The 20,224-nt window shown below is 45.7% G+C and overlaps 1 protein-coding gene across 3 annotated transcripts in view; it reads right to left on the bottom strand.

Annotated features, from left to right (window-relative positions):
- LOC137655797 (N6-adenosine-methyltransferase non-catalytic subunit-like) overlaps positions 1-20,224 on the bottom strand; it is a 91,601-nt gene that overhangs the window by 69,393 nt on the left and 1,984 nt on the right. For all 3 annotated transcript variants that reach the window (XM_068389949.1, XM_068389950.1, XM_068389951.1), the window contains exon 2: positions 1,976-2,100. In XM_068389949.1, the coding sequence (XP_068246050.1) occupies positions 1,976-2,050 (75 nt within the window). In that variant the 5' untranslated portion in view covers positions 2,051-2,100. The remainder of the gene's footprint in view (positions 1-1,975; positions 2,101-20,224) is intronic.

The following is a 20,224-nucleotide window of genomic DNA, read 5'->3' as shown; positions in this document are numbered from 1 at the left end:
GTGGCCTATTGGAAACGTCCCTGCCTGGAGTTCTGCTGGATGGTGGTTTGTATTAATATAGAAACAAAAAAAATAAAAGACTAGAAGGCTCAATGCTGATTAATTCAAGTACTGTAAAGCTAAAACTTCCAGAAACTTCATAACTTAAAGTAATCAGAAAGTTTGTAAAGCTAAAACTTCCAGAAACTTCATAACTTAAAGTAAACAGAAAGTTTGTAAAGCTAAAACTTCCAGAAACTTCATAACTTAAAGTAATCAGAAAGTTTGTAAAGCTAAAATTTCCAGAAACTTCATAACTCACAATAATAAAAAAAAAGTTTGGAAACTCTGGAAATCTCTGAAAGCTGACATCCAGTCACTACACACACAAAAAAATTATTTAATCAACTAATGAACATATGACTCATAGACTAAGCTCCCTGAGCAACCTCAACCTCTCCTTATCCTTTCAAAAATTGGATTGGCTTGTATGGGATTCCCGAGTCGTGCATAAGTAGGCTATGTTAAATTAATGGACTCTATACTCTATTTTAAGTAGTGAACAGCTTGCTCCATGTAAAATGATACTGACCTACATTGCTACATGTCTGGAATTCCTAAGTTGTACATATATGTTAAATTAATGGACTCTATTTTAAGTAGTGAACAGCTTGCTCCATGTAAAATGATACCGACCTACATTGCTACATGTCTGGAATTCCTGAGTTGTACATATATGTTAAATTAATGGACTCTATTTTAAGTAGTGAACAGCTTGCTCCATGTAAAATGATACCGACCTACATTGCTACATGTCTGGAATTCCTGAGTTGTACATATATGTTAAATTAATGGACTCTATTTTAAGTAGTGAACAGCTTGCTCCATGTAAAATGATACCGACCTACATTGCTACATGTCTGGAATTCCTGAGTTGTACATATATGTTAAATTAATGGACTCTATTTTAAGTAGTGAACAGCTTGCTCCATGTAAAATGATACCGACCTACATTGCTACATGTCTGGAATTCCTGAGTTGTACATATATGTTAAATTAATGGACTCTATTTTAAGTAGTGAACAGCTTGCTCCATGTAAAATGATACCGACCTACATTGCTACATGTCTGGAATTCCTGAGTTGTACATATATGTTAAATTAATGGACTCTATTTTAAGTAGTGAACAGCTTGCTCCATGTAAAATGATACCGACCTACATTGCTACATGTCTGGAATTCCTGAGTTGTACATATATGTTAAATTAATGGACTCTATTTTAAGTAGTGAACAGCTTGCTCCATGTAAAATGATACCGACCTACATTGCTACATGTCTGGAATTCCTGAGTTGTACATATATGTTAAATTAATGGACGCTATTTTAAGTAGTGAACAGCTTGCTCCATGTAAAATGATACCGACCCACATTGCTACATGTCTGGAATTCCCGAGTTGTGCTTACTTACTTACTTTACTTTGACGGCTGCTTTTCCGGTCCCATACAGCAGGGGAACCCTATTCTCTACAAGACCTCCACATTCATTCTATTTTGTTCGTTCATAGTATTCAAGATTTCATATCACGTATTGCTCATTTACGGTTAAATCGTCACATATAGGCCTATGTTAAATTAATGGACTCTATTTTAACCCTTTTACCCCCAAAGGACGTACTGGTACGTTTCACAAAAGCCATCCCTTTACCCCCATGGACGTACAGTACCGGTACGTCCTTGCAAAAAAATGCTATAATTTTTTTTTTTTCATATTTTTGATAATTTTTTGAGAAAATTCAGGCATTTTCCAAGAGAATGAGACCAACCTGACCTCTCTATGACAAAAATAAGGCTTTTAGAGCAATTAAAAAAGAATATACTGCAAAATGTGCTGGGAAAAAAATAACCCACTGGGGGTTAAGGGTTGGAAATTTCCAAATAGCCTGGGGGTAAAAGGGTTAAGAAGTGAACAACTTGCTCCATGTAAAATGATACTGACCTGCATTGCTAAGAGCTGTCTTCGCCTCTTAGCCCGTTCCTTCATGTCCTTCATGACTTCGTCCCCACTCATCATGCTTGTGTTGTTGCTGTTTACGAAATAAACAATGTCAATGTTGCCTCAACCTGTGGTGAATAGAAAGATACATTATACATACATACATACATACATACATATACTAAGGCACTTCCCCCAATTTTGGGGGGTAGCCGACATCAACAAATGAAACAAAAAAGGGGGACCTCTCCTCTCTACGTTCCTCCCAGCCTTAATTATACAAAAAGTTTTGCAACTGCTTTGAATATCAAACTCTCTCAATATATGTAATTAACAAAGCTAAATGGTAATCCATGGTACTTAGAGACATAAAATTTCCTGTAATGAAGAATCAACTTTTATTAGCCTGACATTTGAATTTTTGAAATATGTTATTTTCATTAGTAAAATAAATTTTTGAATATACTTACCCGATAATCATGTAGCTGTCAACTCCGTTGCCCGACAGAATTCTACGGAAGGGATACGCCAGCGATCACTATACAAGAAGGGGGTGTACTCACCAGCGCCACCTGTGGCCAGGTACTGCAGTACTTCTTGTTGACACCACCTCAATTTTTCCTCGGTCCACTGGTTCTCTATGGGGAGGAAGGGTGGGTCAATTAAATCATGATTATCGGGTAAGTATATTCAAAAATTTATTTTACTAATGAAAATAACATTTTTCAATATTAATCTTACCCAATAATCATGTAGCTGATTCACACCCAGGGAGGTGGGTGAAAACCAGTGTACATGTATATCAAGAAGCTAAGTATCCCGTATTTCATATTATCAGTTATTCAAAATAACAATGAAATTATAAGTACCTGGTAAGGAAGTCGACTTGAACCATTACTCTGCCTTTAATAAGTTCGTCTTCCTTACTGAGCGCAGCGTTCCTCTTAGGAGGCTGAACAACCCTAAGGTGCTGAAGTATAAAGGGCTGCAACCCATACTAAAGGACCTCTACACAACCTCTAACCTAGGCGCTTCTCAAGAACGAATTGACCACCCGCCAAATCAAACAGGATGCGGAAGGCTTCTTAGCCTACCGTAACAACCCAAAAAACAACAATAAAAGCATTCAAGAGAAAGGTTAAAAAAGGTTATGGGATTAAGGGAATGTAGTGGCTGAGCCCTCACCTACTACTGCACTCGCTGCTACGAATGGTCCCAGGGTGTAGCAGTTCTCGTAAAGAGACTGGACATCTTTGAGATAAAATGATGCAAACACTGACTTGCTCCTCCAAAAAGTTGCATCCATAATACTCTGCAGAGAACGGTTCTGTTTAAAGGCCATCGAAGTGGCTACAGCTCTCACTTCGTGGGTCCTTACCTTCAGCAAAGCAAGGTCTTCATCCTTCATGTGAGAATGAGCTTCTCTAATTAGAAGCCTTATATAATACGAAACTGCGTTTTTGGACATAGGCATCGAAGGTTTCTTGATGGCACACCATAAGGCCTCTGATTGTCCTCGTATAGGTTTTGACCTTTTAAGATAGTATTTTAGAGCTCTGACAGGGCAAAGAACTCTCTCTAGCTCGTTACCCACCATGTTGGAAAGGCTAGGAATTTCGAACGATCTAGGCCAAGGACGTGAAGGAAGTTCATTTTTTGCTAAAAATCCGAGCTGTAAGGAACATGTTGCTGATTCGGATGTGAATCCTATGTTCCTGCTGAAGGCGTGAACCTCACTAACTCTTTTGGCTGTTGCAAGGCAGACGAGGAAAAGAGTTTTGAGAGTAAGGTCTTTGAAAGAAGCTGACTGGAGAGGTTCAAACCTAGGAGACATAAGGAACCTTAAGACTACGTCTAGATTCCAGCCTGGAGTGGACAATCGACGTTCTTTAGAAGTCTCGAAAGATTTAAGGATGTCTTGTAGATCCTTGTTGGAGGAAAGATCCAAACCTCTGTGGCGGAGAACTGAAGCCAACATACTTCTGTACCCTTTGATCGTAGGAGCCGAAAGAGATCTAACATTCCTAAGATGTAACAGGAAGTCAGCAACTTGGGTTACAGAGCTATTGGTAGAGGAAACTGCATTGGCTCTGCACCAGCTTCGGAAGACTTCCCACTTGGATTGATAGACTCTACGAGTGGATATCCTCCTTGCTCTGGCAATCGCTCTGGCTGCCTCCTTCGAAAAGCCTCTAGCTCTAGCGAGTCTTTCGACAGTCTGAAGGCAGTCAGACGAAGAGCGTGGAGGTTTGGGTGTACCTTCTTTACGTGAGGTTGACGTAGAAGGTCCACTCTTAGAGGGAGAGTCTTGGGAATGTCGACCAGCCATTGTAGTACCTCTGTGAACCATTCTCTTGCAGGCCAAAGGGGAGCAACCAGCGTCAGCCGTGTCCCTTCGTGAGAGACGAACTTCTGAATGACTCTGTTGATGATCTTGAACGGCGGGAATGCATATAGCTCGAGATGGGACCAATCCAGCAGAAAAGCATCCACGTGAACTGCTGCTGGGTCTGGAACTGGGGAACAGTACAAAGGGAGCCTCTTGGTCATGGAGGTGGCGAACAGATCTATCGTTGGCTGACCCCACAAGGTCCAAAGTCTGTTGCACACGCTCTTGTGAAGGGTCCATTCCGTGGGGATGACTTGATCTTTCCTGCTGAGGCGATCTGCCGAGACGTTCATATTGCCCTGAATGAACCTCGTTACCAGTGAGAGGTTTAGACTTCTTGACCAAATGAGGAGGTCCCTTGCTATCTCGTACAGCTTCCTCGAATGGGTCCCTCCCTGCTTGGAGATGTATGCCAAGGCTGTGGTGTTGTCAGAGTTCACCTCCACCACCTTGTTTAGCAGGAGGGACTTGAAGTTCATTAAAGCCAGATGAACTGCCAGCAACTCCTTGCAGTTGATGTGAAGCGTTTCCTGTTCCTTGTTCCATGTTCCCGAGCATTCCTGTCCGTCCAAGGTCGCGCCCCAGCCCGAGTCTGATGCGTCCGAATAGAGATGAAGATTGGGGGTCTGAACAGCTAACGATAGACCCTCCTTGAGAAGGATGTTGGTCTTCCACCACATGAGAGTAGTCTTCATCTCTTTGGTAACAGGAATAGAGACCGCTTCGAGCGTCATATTCTTGTCCCAGTGAGCTGCTAGATGGAATTGAAGGGGGCGGAGGTTGAGTCTCCCTAACTCGGTGAACAGGGCTAACGATGACAGGGTCCCTGTTAGACTCATCCACTGTCTCACCGAGCATCTGTTCCTCTTCAGCATGCTCAGAATGCACTCTAGGGCTTGGCTGATTCTTGGGGCCGACGGAAAAGCCCGAAAAGCTTGACTCCGAATCTCCATTCCCAGGTAAACGATGGTTTGGGAAGGAATAAGCTGGGACTTTTCTAAGTTGACCAAAAGACCCAGTTCCTTGATCAAGTCCAAAGTCCAGTTGAGACTCTCCAGACAGCGACGACTTGTGGGGGCTCTTAACAGCCAGTCGTCTAAATAAAGGGAGGCTCTGATGTCCGCCAAGTGGAGGAATTTCGCAATATTCCTCATCAGTCGCGTAAACACCATAGGCGCCGTGCTTAGGCCAAAACACAGGGCTTGGAATTGGTACACAACCTTTCCAAAAACGAATCTCAGGAAAGGTTGGGAGTCTGGATGAATAGGAACGTGAAAGTAAGCGTTTTTCAGATCCAACGAGACCATCCAGTCCTCCTGCCTGACCGCTGCTAGGACCGACTTCGTCGTCTCCATAGTGAACGTCTGCTTGGTGACATAAGCATTGAGCGCACTGACGTCCAGCACCGGTCTCCAACCTCCTGTCTTCTTGGCCACCAGAAAGAGACGGTTGTAGAAGCCCGGGGATTGATGGTCCCGGACTATCACCACTGCCTCCTTCTGTAACAGGAGCGACACCTCTTGGTGTAACGCTAGCCTCTTGTCCTTTTCCTTGTAGTTGGGAGAGAGGTTGATGGGAGAAGTGGTCAGAGGGGGATTGCGGCAGAATGGTATCCTGTAACCCTCCCTTAGCCACTTGACAGACTGGGCGTCTGCACCTCTTCTTTCCCAAGCTTGCCAGAAGATCTTGAGTCTGGCTCCTACTGCTGTCTGGAGAGGAGGAGAGTCAATGTTTGCCTTTCGAAGGCTTGGGACCTTTCTTGGACCTGCCCCTGAAACCGTCTGGACGGGTACTTCCTCGGCTGGGGGCTCTGCCACGAAAGGGCGGAATAAATCTTGTAGCAGGAGTATCGGCCACTGGGGTGCGGTAAGTTCTAGGAACCGAAGGAGCAACCTTAGCCTTACGTGCTGAAGAGGCCACAAGGTCATGAGTGTCCTTCTGAATAAGAGCCGCAGACAATTCCTTGATAAGGTCCTCAGGAAACAGGAACTTAGAAAGCGGAGCAAAAAGTAACTGAGACCTTTGACAAGAGGTGATACCAGTGGAAAGGAAGGTGCAAAGTTGTTCCCTTTTCTTGAGTACTTCCGAAACAAACATGGAGGCAAGTTCGCCGGAACCATCGCGAATTGCTTTATCCATACAGGACATTATAAGCATGGCCGAGTCCTTGTCAGATGGAGCAGTCTTCTTGCTCAAGGCCCCCAGGCACCAGTCGAGAAAATTAAAAATCTCAAAGGCGCGAAAGACTCCCTGACTTAGTGGTCTAAGTCAGAAAAGGTCCAGCAGACCTTAGAGCGCCTCATAGCCGACCTTCGTGGAGAGTCAACCAAACTTGAGAAGTCAGCCTGGGCAGAGGCAGGGATTCCCAAGCCTGGTTCCTCTCCTGTGGCATACCATACGCCCGCCTTAGAAGTCAGCTTAGTAGGTGGAAACATGAATGACGTCTTCCCTAGTTGCTGCTTGGACTGCAACCAATCCCCTAACATTCTCAAAGCTCTCTTAGAAGATCTAGCGAAGACGAGCTTAGTGTAGGCAGACTTAACAGGTTGTATGCCTAGAGAAAACTCTGATGGAGGAGAGCGAGGGGTAGCAGAAACAAAGTGATCCGGGTAAACTTCTCTGAAAAGAGCCAGGACCTTGCGAAAGTCAATGGAGGGTGGTAACGACTTGGGTTCCTCCACGTCAGAAGAGGGATCATCCAGGTGCGCAGCTTCCTCCTCAGAAACCTCATCACCTGAGGGTTGAGAAGCGAGAGGTAAAGTTACAGCGGTATGCTGAACGGCAGAATCCTGACAAGCGGGTGCATATACACTTGCGGATTCATCCTCAAGTCTCTGTTGAAGAGGATGAGGGCTGGTAATGACAAAGTCATGAAGCTGGGAAGAAGGAGGCTCTGCGGGAGTCTGGGGAGCAAGCGTGGTGAGAGGCGACTGTAGTAAAACCTGAGGTTCAGGCTGCAAAGACTGCTCAAGCTGAGGAGAAAGAGGTAGATGCATGCGTTGAGGTGGCTGACTCATTGCATGAGGTTCATGTCTCAAGAGTTGCGCTTGCTTCAAGGGTTGAGGTGGCTGCGCAGTAAGAGGTTCCTGTCTCACGAGTTGAGGTTCTTGAGGTGGGTGCTGCGAGAGTTGAGGTGGCGGCTGCGCAGAAAGAGGCTCCTGTCTCACGAGTTGAGGTTCTTGAGGTGCTTGCCTCGAGAGTTGAGGTTCTCGCCTCGAGGAAAGTGGAGGTATCAGCTGCGAGAGCTGAGGTGGCTGCCTCAAGGATGGCAGAGGTTGTCGTACCTCAAGAGGTTGTTGCCTCGAGGATGGTCTTACTGCAAGAAACTCTTGCCTCAAAGGTAGAGGAGGTTGTAAGGCATAAGACTCCTGTCCCCATTGTTGAGGAGGTTGCCGCGTGGTAAGAGGTTCCTGCCTCAAGGAAGGTGGAGGTTGCTGCACAACGCTGGTATCTGGCAACTCCCAACGCGGTAGCTCACGCATGGAGGTAGCTTGAGGAACCTCAACTTCGTACGTCTGGCAGACTGGACTGCGTAGAGGAGGAGGAGCGCTCGCAGGAGGAGGTGTAACCTTCTCTGCCTGAAACTCACGCATCAATACCGCAAGCTGCGACTGCATAGACTGCAGCAAAGCCATCTTGGGATCAACAGACGTTGAGGTCTGTTGAGGCAGAGCCTTAACAGAAGTTGAGGTCTGTTGAGGCATCGCCTTACCTCTCTTAGGAGGCGTGCAGTCACCTGATGACTGCGGCGAGTCAGAGCTAGCCCAATGACTACATCCGGGCTGTAGAACTCGTGCGGTCTGGACTTTACGCTTAAGAGGTCTTGAGACCTGAGTCCAGCGTTTTCTCCCCGAAAATTCTTCTGCAGACGAGGAAAATAAGGGCTCAATCGTCTGAGAGTGGAAGTGACGATCTCTGTAAGATACGCCCGCAACCACCGAGGATACTGCTGTGCGCCGATCAAGGCCTGCCGAACCCTTTTGCCCTTCGACATTGCTTCTCCCCTGGGCTTGGGAGCTTGCAAGAGGTCCCAGACTGGGAGGACGACTGGCACGCACAGAAGTACCCTCATGCACAACACTGACACTGACACTAGCACTCGGCACAGCACTGGCACTACCACTTCCCACTGCACTTTTCACTTTAAGTTCCTTGACGTCTGCCAAGAGGAACTTGTGGTCACTCACTACCGACTCCACTTTATCACCTAAAGCCTGAATGGCACGTAAAACATCAGACATATCAGGCTGAGCACAAATAGTAGGATCGGGGGTAGCCACTACAGGGGGAGGAAAAGGTTGAGGATCATGAGGTGAGGAATAAAGCGAAGAGCGAGCCGAACTCCTCCTAACTCTCTCTCTCTCTCTAACTTAGTGGTATACTTGAGGAATCGAACAAAATCAAGTTCCGAAAGTCCGGCGCATTCCTCACATCGATCTTCCAACTGACAGGATTTTCCCCTACAGTCGGAACAAACGGTGTGAGGATCAACCGAGGCCTTCGGAATACGCCTAATACAAGTCCTACATCGTCTTTGGGGAGGAGCTTGAGAAAGGTCGGACATCTTGAATCAAAGAACAGTCAAGGGGGAATTCCAATTAAAGCAAAATATCGTTAACCATTAATCAAATCAATCTAAAAGCTATCTAAGCTAAGAGACAAGTTTCCTGTATAGCGAAAGCTGAAATCTTAGAGCAATACTTCACCAAAAACCGTGAACAAGACTCCAAAATTATAAGCGTATCCATGTAGGTCTTGCCGGAAGCACGACAAAGGAAAAATTGAGGTGGTGTCAACAAGAAGTACTGCAGTACCTGGCCACAGGTGGCGCTGGTGAGTACACCCCCTTCTTGTATAGTGATCGCTGGCGTATCCCTTCCGTAGAATTCTGTCGGGCAACGGAGTTGACAGCTACATGATTATCGGGTAAGATTAATATTGAAAAATACAGTAATCCCTCCCCTTACCGTAGTTCACCAATCGCTTCCTCAGTGCATCACAGATTTATAAATGTATTGTATGTAAATCTATATCCCGGAAGCCCCTTATGTCGCAGGTTTCCAAGGGCAGACATGTTTTATATTTTTCATATTCTAATAATTTCTTACTAAAAATAGCCCTTTTGGGGCTTAAAAATTAACAAAGGAGTTACTAAGTTGCCTAAAATGGGACATCAAAATTGAATATAAATACTGCACGAATAAACTGAAAGTCTCTTGATTCTGAACTAAAATGTATGTAATATTTTCTGTTTAATACATGATCAGTCATACAATGCATTACTAAACATTTTCATATAACAAATTATTTTAAGAAATTAGTATTTTTCCTATCTATATACAAACCTAAGTCATTTACTATAGGAGACTAGATAACAGCAAAGCTAGAACATGGCAGTTAATATCATAACGAGATGTAGACACCCAACAGATAATTATATATCGGTAGCAACCAGCTCCCTCTGTTTCACTGACAACTTCAATTAGATGGAAGTCTTGGACTTTCTCGGGGGCTATTGATGACAAGAAAGTTAAGTAAAGGACTCAAGTTTGCCCTTTACTATAGGAGACTCATTCTTGTGTGGAAGGAAGTCCCTTTTCCCACTAGCTGGAAACTTAACACGTGAACACAAAAATCGAGCATCTTGGATGCTAAAAGAGTAAATGTTCCTTACACCTCGTGAATCCCAGATGGAGAACCATCAAGTTTCATGGCCCTGGCTTTTAAGGGTTGTTCTCAAGCCGGAATCCTCTGTGTCGTAGACCTAGCAAGAGAAGAGTTAGCTGAAACTACAACTTGACGTCTATTTCAAGATTGTGGGGAAAAAGAGACTCTTCTGTGCTTGAGAACAAAACAGCTATGCGATAAGTTGGCTTACCCAACTATCGGATCAAGTCCAGCTGGCGAGGTCTTTCGAAGTTGAACTCCAAGAGAGGTAGCGATTGAAAGTAAAAGAAAAAGCCAGTCATTCTTCACATTCATCCTAGTCTTACTCGTAACCTCAGCCCTCGGTCCACAATTAGTGGTCCTGTGATAAGGGCCGAGGCAGCTATAGCAGCCTTTGAACAGCAACAAAAGGTCCTGAGGAGAAAGCATCTAGGAACCTGTGAATTACATCCCGCAAGTAGAGAGCAATCAGCATTGTCTGATGCTTCCAACACCTGCCTGAGGAGCCTACATCACATAAAAATACATCTTAAAAGCTAGACTTACTACTGTAATACCTTTTAAGCCAAAAGCTTTAACTTGTGTCCCTTCCGTGTTAGAGGACGTGGGAGTCCGAGTAAGAAGATGTGGGTGTCCGAGAGATCACCTCTCTCGGCCAGATCATGTTCTAGGATATCTTCTTCACTGATCTACCCGTGCTCACAAAGAGACGTTGCAGCTGAAGTCTAGAGGTACTCGTTCACTTGAGATAGCACCTCAGAGCTTCTCACAGGATGCAATAATAGCTGATCGGAATCATCAGTTATACAGACATTTCCTGATAGTAAAGGGATTCAGTCATTCGCAATACTGAGAACTGTATAACTTATTAGTATTAAATAAAAAATCATGCATTCATGGTTTCTCCAACTTCCATCCTTTTGGCGCAGAACCAGGTTGTGATGTAAAAAAAAAAAAAAAAAAAAAACTGTACATATCCATTGTGCTTATAGTGATTTTAGTACTGTATAAAGTGTGATACGTACGTTATACTACCCTATGCGCATAAACAGTCGATGGCTCAAAGAGTTGCATCCTGCCTCAGATTTACTCTGTAGAACTTCATAAGTAAACGGTTAATGGTGCTGTACTGATACTTTTCCTTTTAATTTTCATTGTGTGTCTATCCACTTCATAATACAGTATTGCAAATTTATTACAGTACTGCACTATATTAACTAATGTACTGTACAGTGCTTTACAGTAGTACAGTAATATAGACATAAGTGAGTTTCAACGGCACCTGCCAAAAACAGAGAACACTTACGAAGGTTAACTTAGCTAATTAAGCTGTACTGTAGTGAGAGTAATGTACTCTACATATAATACAATACAGTATCAGTGAGTGCTATATTAAATAGAAACAACAGTATTTTGTTGTTACAATACATTAACTAGCATGGTATGGACTTCCATCTGAAGGGTGAGATCATTCGCTGATTCCTTCACGAACAAAGATGACATCACTGGATGATGTGTCAGAGAAGGGTGAGAGCTGGTGAACAGTACCCTGCTCGCAGGATCTTGACCATCCAAGGATCGGCCCCATGGAGCTCCCATCTTTGTCACCTGCATCTAAGGCATCCCACCACCAATGGTAGGGAAAGAGGAATACCACATTTACTGAACTTCCCTCCACTTCAAAGAGGCTTCTTACCAAGAAAAGACTGCTTGGGGTTCGAAAACCTATTGGCACTGGACTGCCTACAAGCTTCGCTTGTCTTTTGTGAGCCTGTCTACACACAGGTGAAGATTTTAGTGCAGATAGCAAAGAGGACGAACTGTTACTGCTGTATGGAAAATGGATTCTCGACTCACCTTCCTCCATCGCTCCACCACTGTGTGTATGTCTTCGAGTTAAACAAGGGAGAACCAGCTATTGACAAGTTGCAAAGGCTAAGAGCCTCTCTCTTCAGCACCTGCCTCTGGAATCTTGAAATGACAGCATCATGCCTTTTCAAGGTCCAGTTATCCCAATGGTTGGCACCATGTTGTGTGCCAGAAACTCTACAACTCTAACACCAGAAACCAGGATGTTCTTAAACGTCTTCCACTCATCTGGGTCTGACAGGCCTGCAAAGTTGCCTTTACAATACTCTCTCTGTTCACAGCATCTGCAGCCAAAAAAAGTCACCTGGCGAGCCGCTACCCTGTCAACCTACATATCCTGTGTCACTGTCGAGTCTAAAAACAAAGGGTGATAGGTCATCATTGAGTACGTTGTAGTATTTCCTCTGCCTAACGAAAGGTGGAATGAATGAATGAATGATTTAAAGTTCTCTGGCATCCTGACTAACGAAAGGTGGAAGAAGTAAAAAGAAATTAATTTCTCGTCCCAAGAGAGTCCTTTCTATTCTCTATCTGGGATATGACCTTTTTTAATGAATCTTGACACAATCTTAGACAAGGGCAACTCTAGCCTGGTCTTAATAGGAAGTGGGGCATGACTGAGCAGGTCCAAAACTGTCTCTCTCCCCATGAGAGGGGAGTATGTGGGTTCTGCGAGTCCATTATTTATCTTAGGCAAGCCTAGACCTCTATGAAGGAATATTCCTACTCTCCTTGCTCAATGGCAAGAGCTTTAGGGCTAGCCGGCGGAGGCAATAAACCATCAGAATTGTCCGAGTCCGAATTCAAGGATTCTTCCAGCTCCAAGCTCAACCTGTATCCCACAGGAGGTTGAGACCTTGGAGGAGCATCCCAATCATGTGACAGTGACAGAACCGCTACTTCATTCCTGAATCCACTTCTGTAGAAGTGGGTCATGGACAATCTTTAACACACAGTTCTTCAGAAGAGACTTCAAATCTGTACGATCTCGAGGCTTCGATGAGAAGGAGGCTAGAACACTTACAAAGTCTGCGGAGATTCAACGGAAGCAACACCCAGCAGGAAGGGACACCCCTCCAGAGGCTCTGTGGGGAAAGTCAAGATTGACCCCTACATGGAAGCTGCACACTCCTGCTGTGCCCCAAGCTTCAAAATCTCCAACAGCTATTCTTTCATAAGGGAACTCAAATGCCCCAAGGAAGGCCACAATTATTATTATTATTATTGTTATTACTAGCCAAGCTCCAACCCTAGTTGGAAAAGCAAGATGCTAGAAGCCCAAGGGCTCCAACAGGGAAAAATAGCCCAGTGAGGAAAGGAATTAAGGAAATAAATGATGAGAATAAATTGATGCAATGCATCAAGAGAGAGACTCCCAATAGGGAGAAGGTGTCGCTGTTTTGCTAGGGGGAAGCAGCAAGGTCTTCCAGACCTGAATGATGTCTGAGGGTTAAAAGGTCATCACTCTTTTCCAATCAGCCTCCGGAGGAAGATAAACGGGAAGAGGTAGCATCTGTAAGCCTGCTCGTATGTCAATGCAAAATTTTGCTCGAAGGCTGATTCGTATCTCGGAATGCTTGTATGTCGAGTCATTACTGTAGTACCTCAGTATACAAGATTAATCAGTTCTAGTACCATGCTTGTAACCAAAAATGCTGGTAAACCCAAAAAGTTTTTTCAATGAGAAATATGATATTTTCCTTATAAAATAAATTTTTTAATATACTTACCCGGTGAATATATAAATAGCCGAGTCTCCGACGGCCCGACAGATTCCAAAAAACTCGCGAGCGATCGCCATGAAGGTTGCGGGTGTGCCCACCAGCGCCGACTATCGGTCAGATACCACATATACTTCTCAACCACTCCAGTTCTTCTCAGTTCGCTGGGTCTCTATCGGGGAGGAAGGGAGGGCCTTTAATATTATATATTCACCGGGTAAGTATATTCAAAAATTTATTTTATAAGGAAAATATCTTTTTTAAATATTAAACTTAGCCGGTGAATATATATTAATACAATAAAGGCGTATATGCTCAAGAGTTTTTGACAAATATTTCATAAAAAACCGACTTAAGTATAGGTACCTGGTAAGGAAGCTGACTTTGATGATTACTCTGCCTCATTAGTCGTCTTTCCTCATGAAGCCCAGCCATCCTCTTAGGATGCTGAAAGACTCCCAGGAGCTGTTATATCCAGGGTGAACACCCCTATAACAGGACCTCATCAATACCCTTAATCTGGGCGCTCTCAAGAAACAACATTTGACCACCCGTCAAACCAAAGAGATTGCGAAAGACTTCCTAGTCTTCCATACAACCCAAGACAAGATTAAAAAACATTTCAAGAGAAGATTAAAAGGATATTGGGATTAAGGGAATGTAGTGGTAGAACCCTCACCCACTACTGCACTCGCTGCAACGCACGGACCCAGGGTGTAGCAGTCCTCATAAAGTCTGGACTTCTTTTAAGTAAAATGAAGCGAACACTGACTTGCTCCTCCAAAAGGTCGCGTCCATAATACTTCGTAAAGATCTGTTTTGCTTAAAAGCCACCGAAGTCGCTATTGCTCTCACTTCGTGAGTCTTGACCTTAAGCAAAGTACGATCTTTCTCATTTAAATGAGAATGTGCCTCCCGGATTAAAAGTCTAACAAAGTACGATAATGCATTTTTAGACATGAGCTTCTTAACAGAGCACCATAACGCCTCAGAACCACCTCGTATTGGTTTAGTTCTAGCCAAGTAAAACTTAAGAGCTCTAACGGGGCACAGCACTCTTTCAACTTCATTACCTACGATTTCTGACAGACTAGGTATTTCAAAAGATTTAGGCCAAGGACGAGACGGCAGTTCGTTCTTGGCCAAAAATCAAGTTGAAGAGAGCATATAGCTTTAGTCGTTGAGAAGCCGATGTTCTTACTAAAAGCATGGATCTCACTGACCCTTTTAGCCGAAGCCAAGCTCACCAAAAAAAGTGTCTTGAGGGTAAGATCCTTCAGGGAGGCTGAATTTAATGGCTCAAACCTGTCTGACATTAGGAACTGTAGGACCACGTGTAAGTTCCAAGCAGGAGTCGACATACGATGCTCCTTAGAGGTCTCGAAAGACTTAAGGAGGTCTTGGAGATCTTTGTTATTTGAAAGATCTAAGCCTCTATGTCTGAAAACAGACGCCAACATGCTCCTGTAGCCTTTAATGGTGGGAACAGATAGGGAGCGAACATTTCTCAGATGCAGGAGAAAATCCGCAATCTGCGCTACAGAGGTACTGGATGAGGAAATAGAGGAGGACTTGCACCACTCTCTAAATACCTCCCACTTCGACTGGTAGACCTTGATAGTAGATGATCTCCTAGCCCTCGCGATCGCTCTGGCTGCCTCCTTCGAAAATCCTCGAGCTCTTGAGTCTTTCGATAGTCTGAAGGCAGTCAGACGAAGCACGGGGAGGCTTTGATGAAGTTTCCTTACGTGAGGCTGCCGTAAGAGATCCATCCGTAAAGGCAGACTCCTTGGGACGTCTACCAGCCATAGAAGTACCTCTGTGAACCACTCTCGCGGGCCAGAGGGGAACAACCAACGTCAACCTTGTCCCTTCGTGAGAGGTGAACTTCTGCAACACCTTGTTGAGGATCTTGAACGGCGGAAATGCGTAAGCGTCTAGGTGAGACCAGTCCAACAGAAAGGCATCTATGTGGACCGCCTCTGGATCTGGGACTGGAGAGCAATAAGTTGGGAGCCTTTTGGTTAGCGAGGTCGCAAAGAGGTCGATGGTGGGCTGACCCCAAGTCATCCAAAGACTCTTGCACACATCCTTGTGGAGGGTCCACTCTGTGGGGATCACCTGACCTCTCCGACTGAGACAGTCCGCCAAGACGTTCAATTTCCCTTGGACGAACCTCGTCAACAGTGAGATGCCTCGATCTTTTGACCAGATGAGGAGGTCCCTTGCAATGACGAAAAGAGCGTGGGAGTGAGTGCCTCCTTGCTTGGAGATGTACGCCAAGGCTGTGGTATTGTCCGCATTCACTTCTACCACCTTGTTTCGAAGTAGACTCTCGAAACTCGTCAGTGCTAAACGAACAGCCAACAGCTCCTTGCAGTTGATGTGAAGGCTCCTCTGGTCTGCCGTCCAAAGACCCGAACATTCCAGACTGTCCAGGGTCGCTCCCCAACCCAAATCCGACGCGTCTGAGAATAACAAATGGTCTGGGTTCTTGACTGCCAGGGACAGACCTTCTCGAAGACGTATACAGTATTACTGTCCCACCAGCTCAGGCAAGTCTTGATTGGGTCGGAGATCGGGATCGAGACCGCCTCCAAAGTTTTGTCCTTGTTCCAATGGGAGTCTAGATGGAACTGGAGAGGGCGAAGGTGAAGTCTCCCTAGGGAGATAAACTGTTCCAGGGATGACAGCGTCCCAAGGAGGCTCATCCAACTTCTCACAGAGCATAGGTCTTTCTCTAACATGAGACGGACTTTGAGCAAGGCTTGCTCTATCCTGCTGGCAGACGGAAAAGCCCGAAAAGCTAGACTCTGTATCTCCATCCCCAAATAGAGAATCGTTTGGGAGGGAGTCAGCTGAGACTTCTCTATGTTCACCAATAGGCCCAACTCCTTTGCAAGATCCAACGTCCACTGGAGGTCCTGCAGACAGCGATGACGGGACGACGCTCTGAGCAACCAGTCGTCCAGGTATAGGGAGGCTCGAATCCCCGACAAATGTAGGAATTTTGCCACATTTCTCATGAGCCTCGTAAAAACAAGAGGAGCAGGGCTGAGGCCGAAGCACAGTGCTCGGAATTGGTACACCACATTCCTGTATACAAACCTCAGATACGGCTGAGAATCTGGGTGTATAGGAACGTGGAAGTATGCGTCCTGCAAGTCGAGAGAGACCATCCAGTCTCCCTCTCTGACTGCTGCCAGAACGGACTTGGTAGTCTCCATCGTAAATTTTGTTTTGACAACAAAAACGTTGAGAGCACTGACATCCAGCACCGGCCTCCAACCTCCTGTATGCTTTGGAACTAGGAAGAGACGGTTGTAAAACCCCGGTGATTGAAGGTCCGAGACTTTCACCACCGCCCCTTTCTCTAGCAACTGAGACACCTGCAGATGTAATGCCTGTCTCTTCGACTCCTCTCGATACCTGGGAGAGAGGTCTATAGGGACTTTTATTAGAGGAGGTCTCCGTACAAAAGGAATTTTGTACCCCTCCTTTAGCAACAAAACAGACTCCCGGTCTGCACCCCTCTTCTCCCAGGCCTGCCAGAAGTTGGTTAATCTGGCCCCTACCGCTGTCTGAGGACGTGGGCAGTCAGACTCTGCCACGGGAGGACTTAGATCCTCTCCTCTTACCTCTCTAACTATCGGCACGAGAGCCTCCCTTACTGGGAGCTCTGCCACGAAAGGGCGGGATAAATCTCGTCGCTGGAGTATCGAACTTAGGTCTAACGACATAAGAGGATGAAGGAGCAGCCTTACGCACAGACGTGACCATCAAGTCATGGGCATCCTTCTGCACTAGGGAAGCTGCAATATCCTTAATCAACTGCTGTGGGAACAGGGCAGAAGACAACGGCGCAAAGATTAGCTCTGACCTTTGACAAGGAGTTACACCTGTAGACAGGAATGAACAAAGGGTCTCCCTCTTCTTAAGGACTCCTGCCGTAAAGGTAGCAGCGAGTTCATTAGAGCCATCACGGATAGCTTTGTCCATGCAGGACATAATTTGCACAGAGACATCACGGTCAGCAGAAGAGATCTTCCTGCTCAAGGCTCCCAGCGACCAATCCAAGAAGTTGAAAACTTCAAAGGCCCAATAAACTCCTTTGAGAAGATGATCAAGGTCTGAAGAGGACCAGCAAACTTTCGAGCATCTCATGGCCAGACGACGAGGAGAGTCTACGAGGCTTGAGAAGTCGCCCTGGGCAGAGGCAGGAACTCCCAAGCCGAGAACTTCTCCCGTGTCATACCAGTCGCTCATGCGAGAAGCCAGTTTAAAAGGGGGAAAAGCAAAAGCTGACTTCCCCAAACTCCTCCTGGTCATCAACCAGTCGCCTAGTAAACGCAAAGCTCTCTTAGAAGAGCGAGAGAGCACTAGCTTAGTGAACGACAGCGTCGAAGCAGCTAGTCCCAGCGTGAACTCTGATGGGGGCGAACGAGGAGCGGCAGTCACAAAATGATCAGGAAAAAGTTCCTTAAAAATAAGCATGATCTTTTTAAAATCAAGAGAGGACTGAGCAACTTTAGGTTCCTCTCTATCCGAAAAAGTTCCCAAAGGCAGATCAGTTGGAAGGGGATCAACGACTTCCTCATCCGAGGGAACTTCGTCCGACAACTGTCGAGTCTCATGATACGGAGAGACATGCTGAGGAGGCAACGCTTGACAGGCTATGTCAACAAGAGACGGAGCAGCAGCAACAGCTGAGGAAACGACGTCACGCCGCGGCTGTAAAGACTGAAAGTCTTGTGACTGACAAACAACAACAGCCTGAGTTGATTGCCGTTCGACATCACATCGAGACTGCATTGACTGCAGGGTCTGAGCAGACAAAACAACTTCCGACTGCGGCGACAGACACTCAACGTCACGTCGAGGCAACGGAGTTGGTCGGCGAACGTCAGTGCGGGGCTGCGGTGACAGCTGCTGAACGTCAGTGCGAGACTGTGGCAAAGAGGGTTCCACGTCACGTGACTGACATGAATGACGAGGAACACGACTAGCATTGCGTTTCAAAACACTAGAAACGTTAGCACTAACATCATACGGACGAGAAAACACTCGTTTAGGCGGCTGAAGGCCAGAGTTACGCTCATCGCACTGGCTAACCGCAAGCAAAGGATCATCGTGAACCCGTTCATGCTTATAATCTTCCATAAGGGAGGAAAGCTTAGACTGCATGTCCCGCAGGACAACCCACTTCGGGTCAACGGGAGTCGGAACGGGCCGTGACGACGGTAACGTCTGCGCAGGCAAAACATTGCCCCTACCGAGACCCTCGGACTCCGTGTTACGTTTTCGCTTAACAGGCGAACAGTCATCCGATGACTGCAAGAGGTCAGAGATGCCCCAATGGCTACAGCCAGAACGCTGGACCTGTCCTGAAGGGACTGACTTGCGCTTTAAGGGCCTAGAAACCTTGCGCCAAGGTTTCTTATGCGACAAGTCGTCGGAGAACGAGGAGAACTTAGTCTCACCCATCTTGTGGTAAGGACGTTCTTGATGAGAAACGTCTGATACCAAAGAGGGAACGTCTGTACGTAGGTTTACACCTCTCGCCCCCTTAAGTCCTACGACATTACTTCTCCCTGGTGCAGGGGAGCCTGAAAGAGGTCTCGGACTAGGGGAGCGACAAGCACGAACAGACGAACCCTCGGTCGCAACACTAAACACATTTTGCACACTTATCACTTTACCTCTTAGATTTTCTGCTTTACCACTTTGACACTTCAACAACTTAACATCGGACATGAGCTGGTTTCTGTCCGAGGCTAAGGATTCAACCTTTTCACCTAATGCTTGAATCGCTAAAAACATATCGCGCATTGAAGGTTCATGAGTGCTAGCAGGGGGTTCAGGAACTACCACTACAGGGGAAGGATTAGGTTCAGGGGCATGGGAGGAGGATAATTCCAAAGATCTAGATGAGCTTCTCCTCACCCTATCTCTCTCGAGCTTACGAGTATATTTTTCATACTCAAGCCACTCGAATTCCGACAAGAACACGCACTCCTCACACCGATCTCCTAATTGGCAGGATTTACCCCGGCAATTAGAACAAACAGTATGAGGGTCGATAGAGGCCTTGGGAAGACGTTTGTTACAATCTCTCGCACACTTGCGATATACAGGAGAAGGGTCAGCCATTATGAACAACCAGAGAAAATCCAAATTAAAGCCAAGTTCATCAACAAGAAACACAAGCCAAAAAAGGGTTTCAAGAGTTTTATTGAAGAAACACATCAACACAGCGAATGCCAATAAAACAACCAAAACAAAGTACTTCACCAATTCGGTAGAAAACTCGAGGTCTAAAGCGAGCGGAACCAACGTTGTCGGTGAGACCGACAGAGAAGAACTGGAGTGGTTGAGAAGTATATGTGGTATCTGACCGATAGTCGGCGCTGGTGGGCACACCCGCAACCTTCATGGCGATCGCTCGCGAGTTTTTTGGAATCTGTCGGGCCGTCGGAGACTCGGCTATTTATATATTCACCGGCTAAGTTTAATATTTAAAAAAAGAAAATTCACTTATTGCTTTCCACACGTCCATAAAAACATAGGCACTCATTCTTAAATGTTTCTAATGTTACATAAAGAGCA

This window comes from Palaemon carinicauda, chromosome 16, assembly GCF_036898095.1.
Source record: "Palaemon carinicauda isolate YSFRI2023 chromosome 16, ASM3689809v2, whole genome shotgun sequence".
NCBI classification, from domain to species: Eukaryota; Metazoa; Arthropoda; class Malacostraca; order Decapoda; family Palaemonidae; genus Palaemon; species Palaemon carinicauda.
This window is presented reverse-complemented; position numbering and strand designations above follow the sequence as displayed.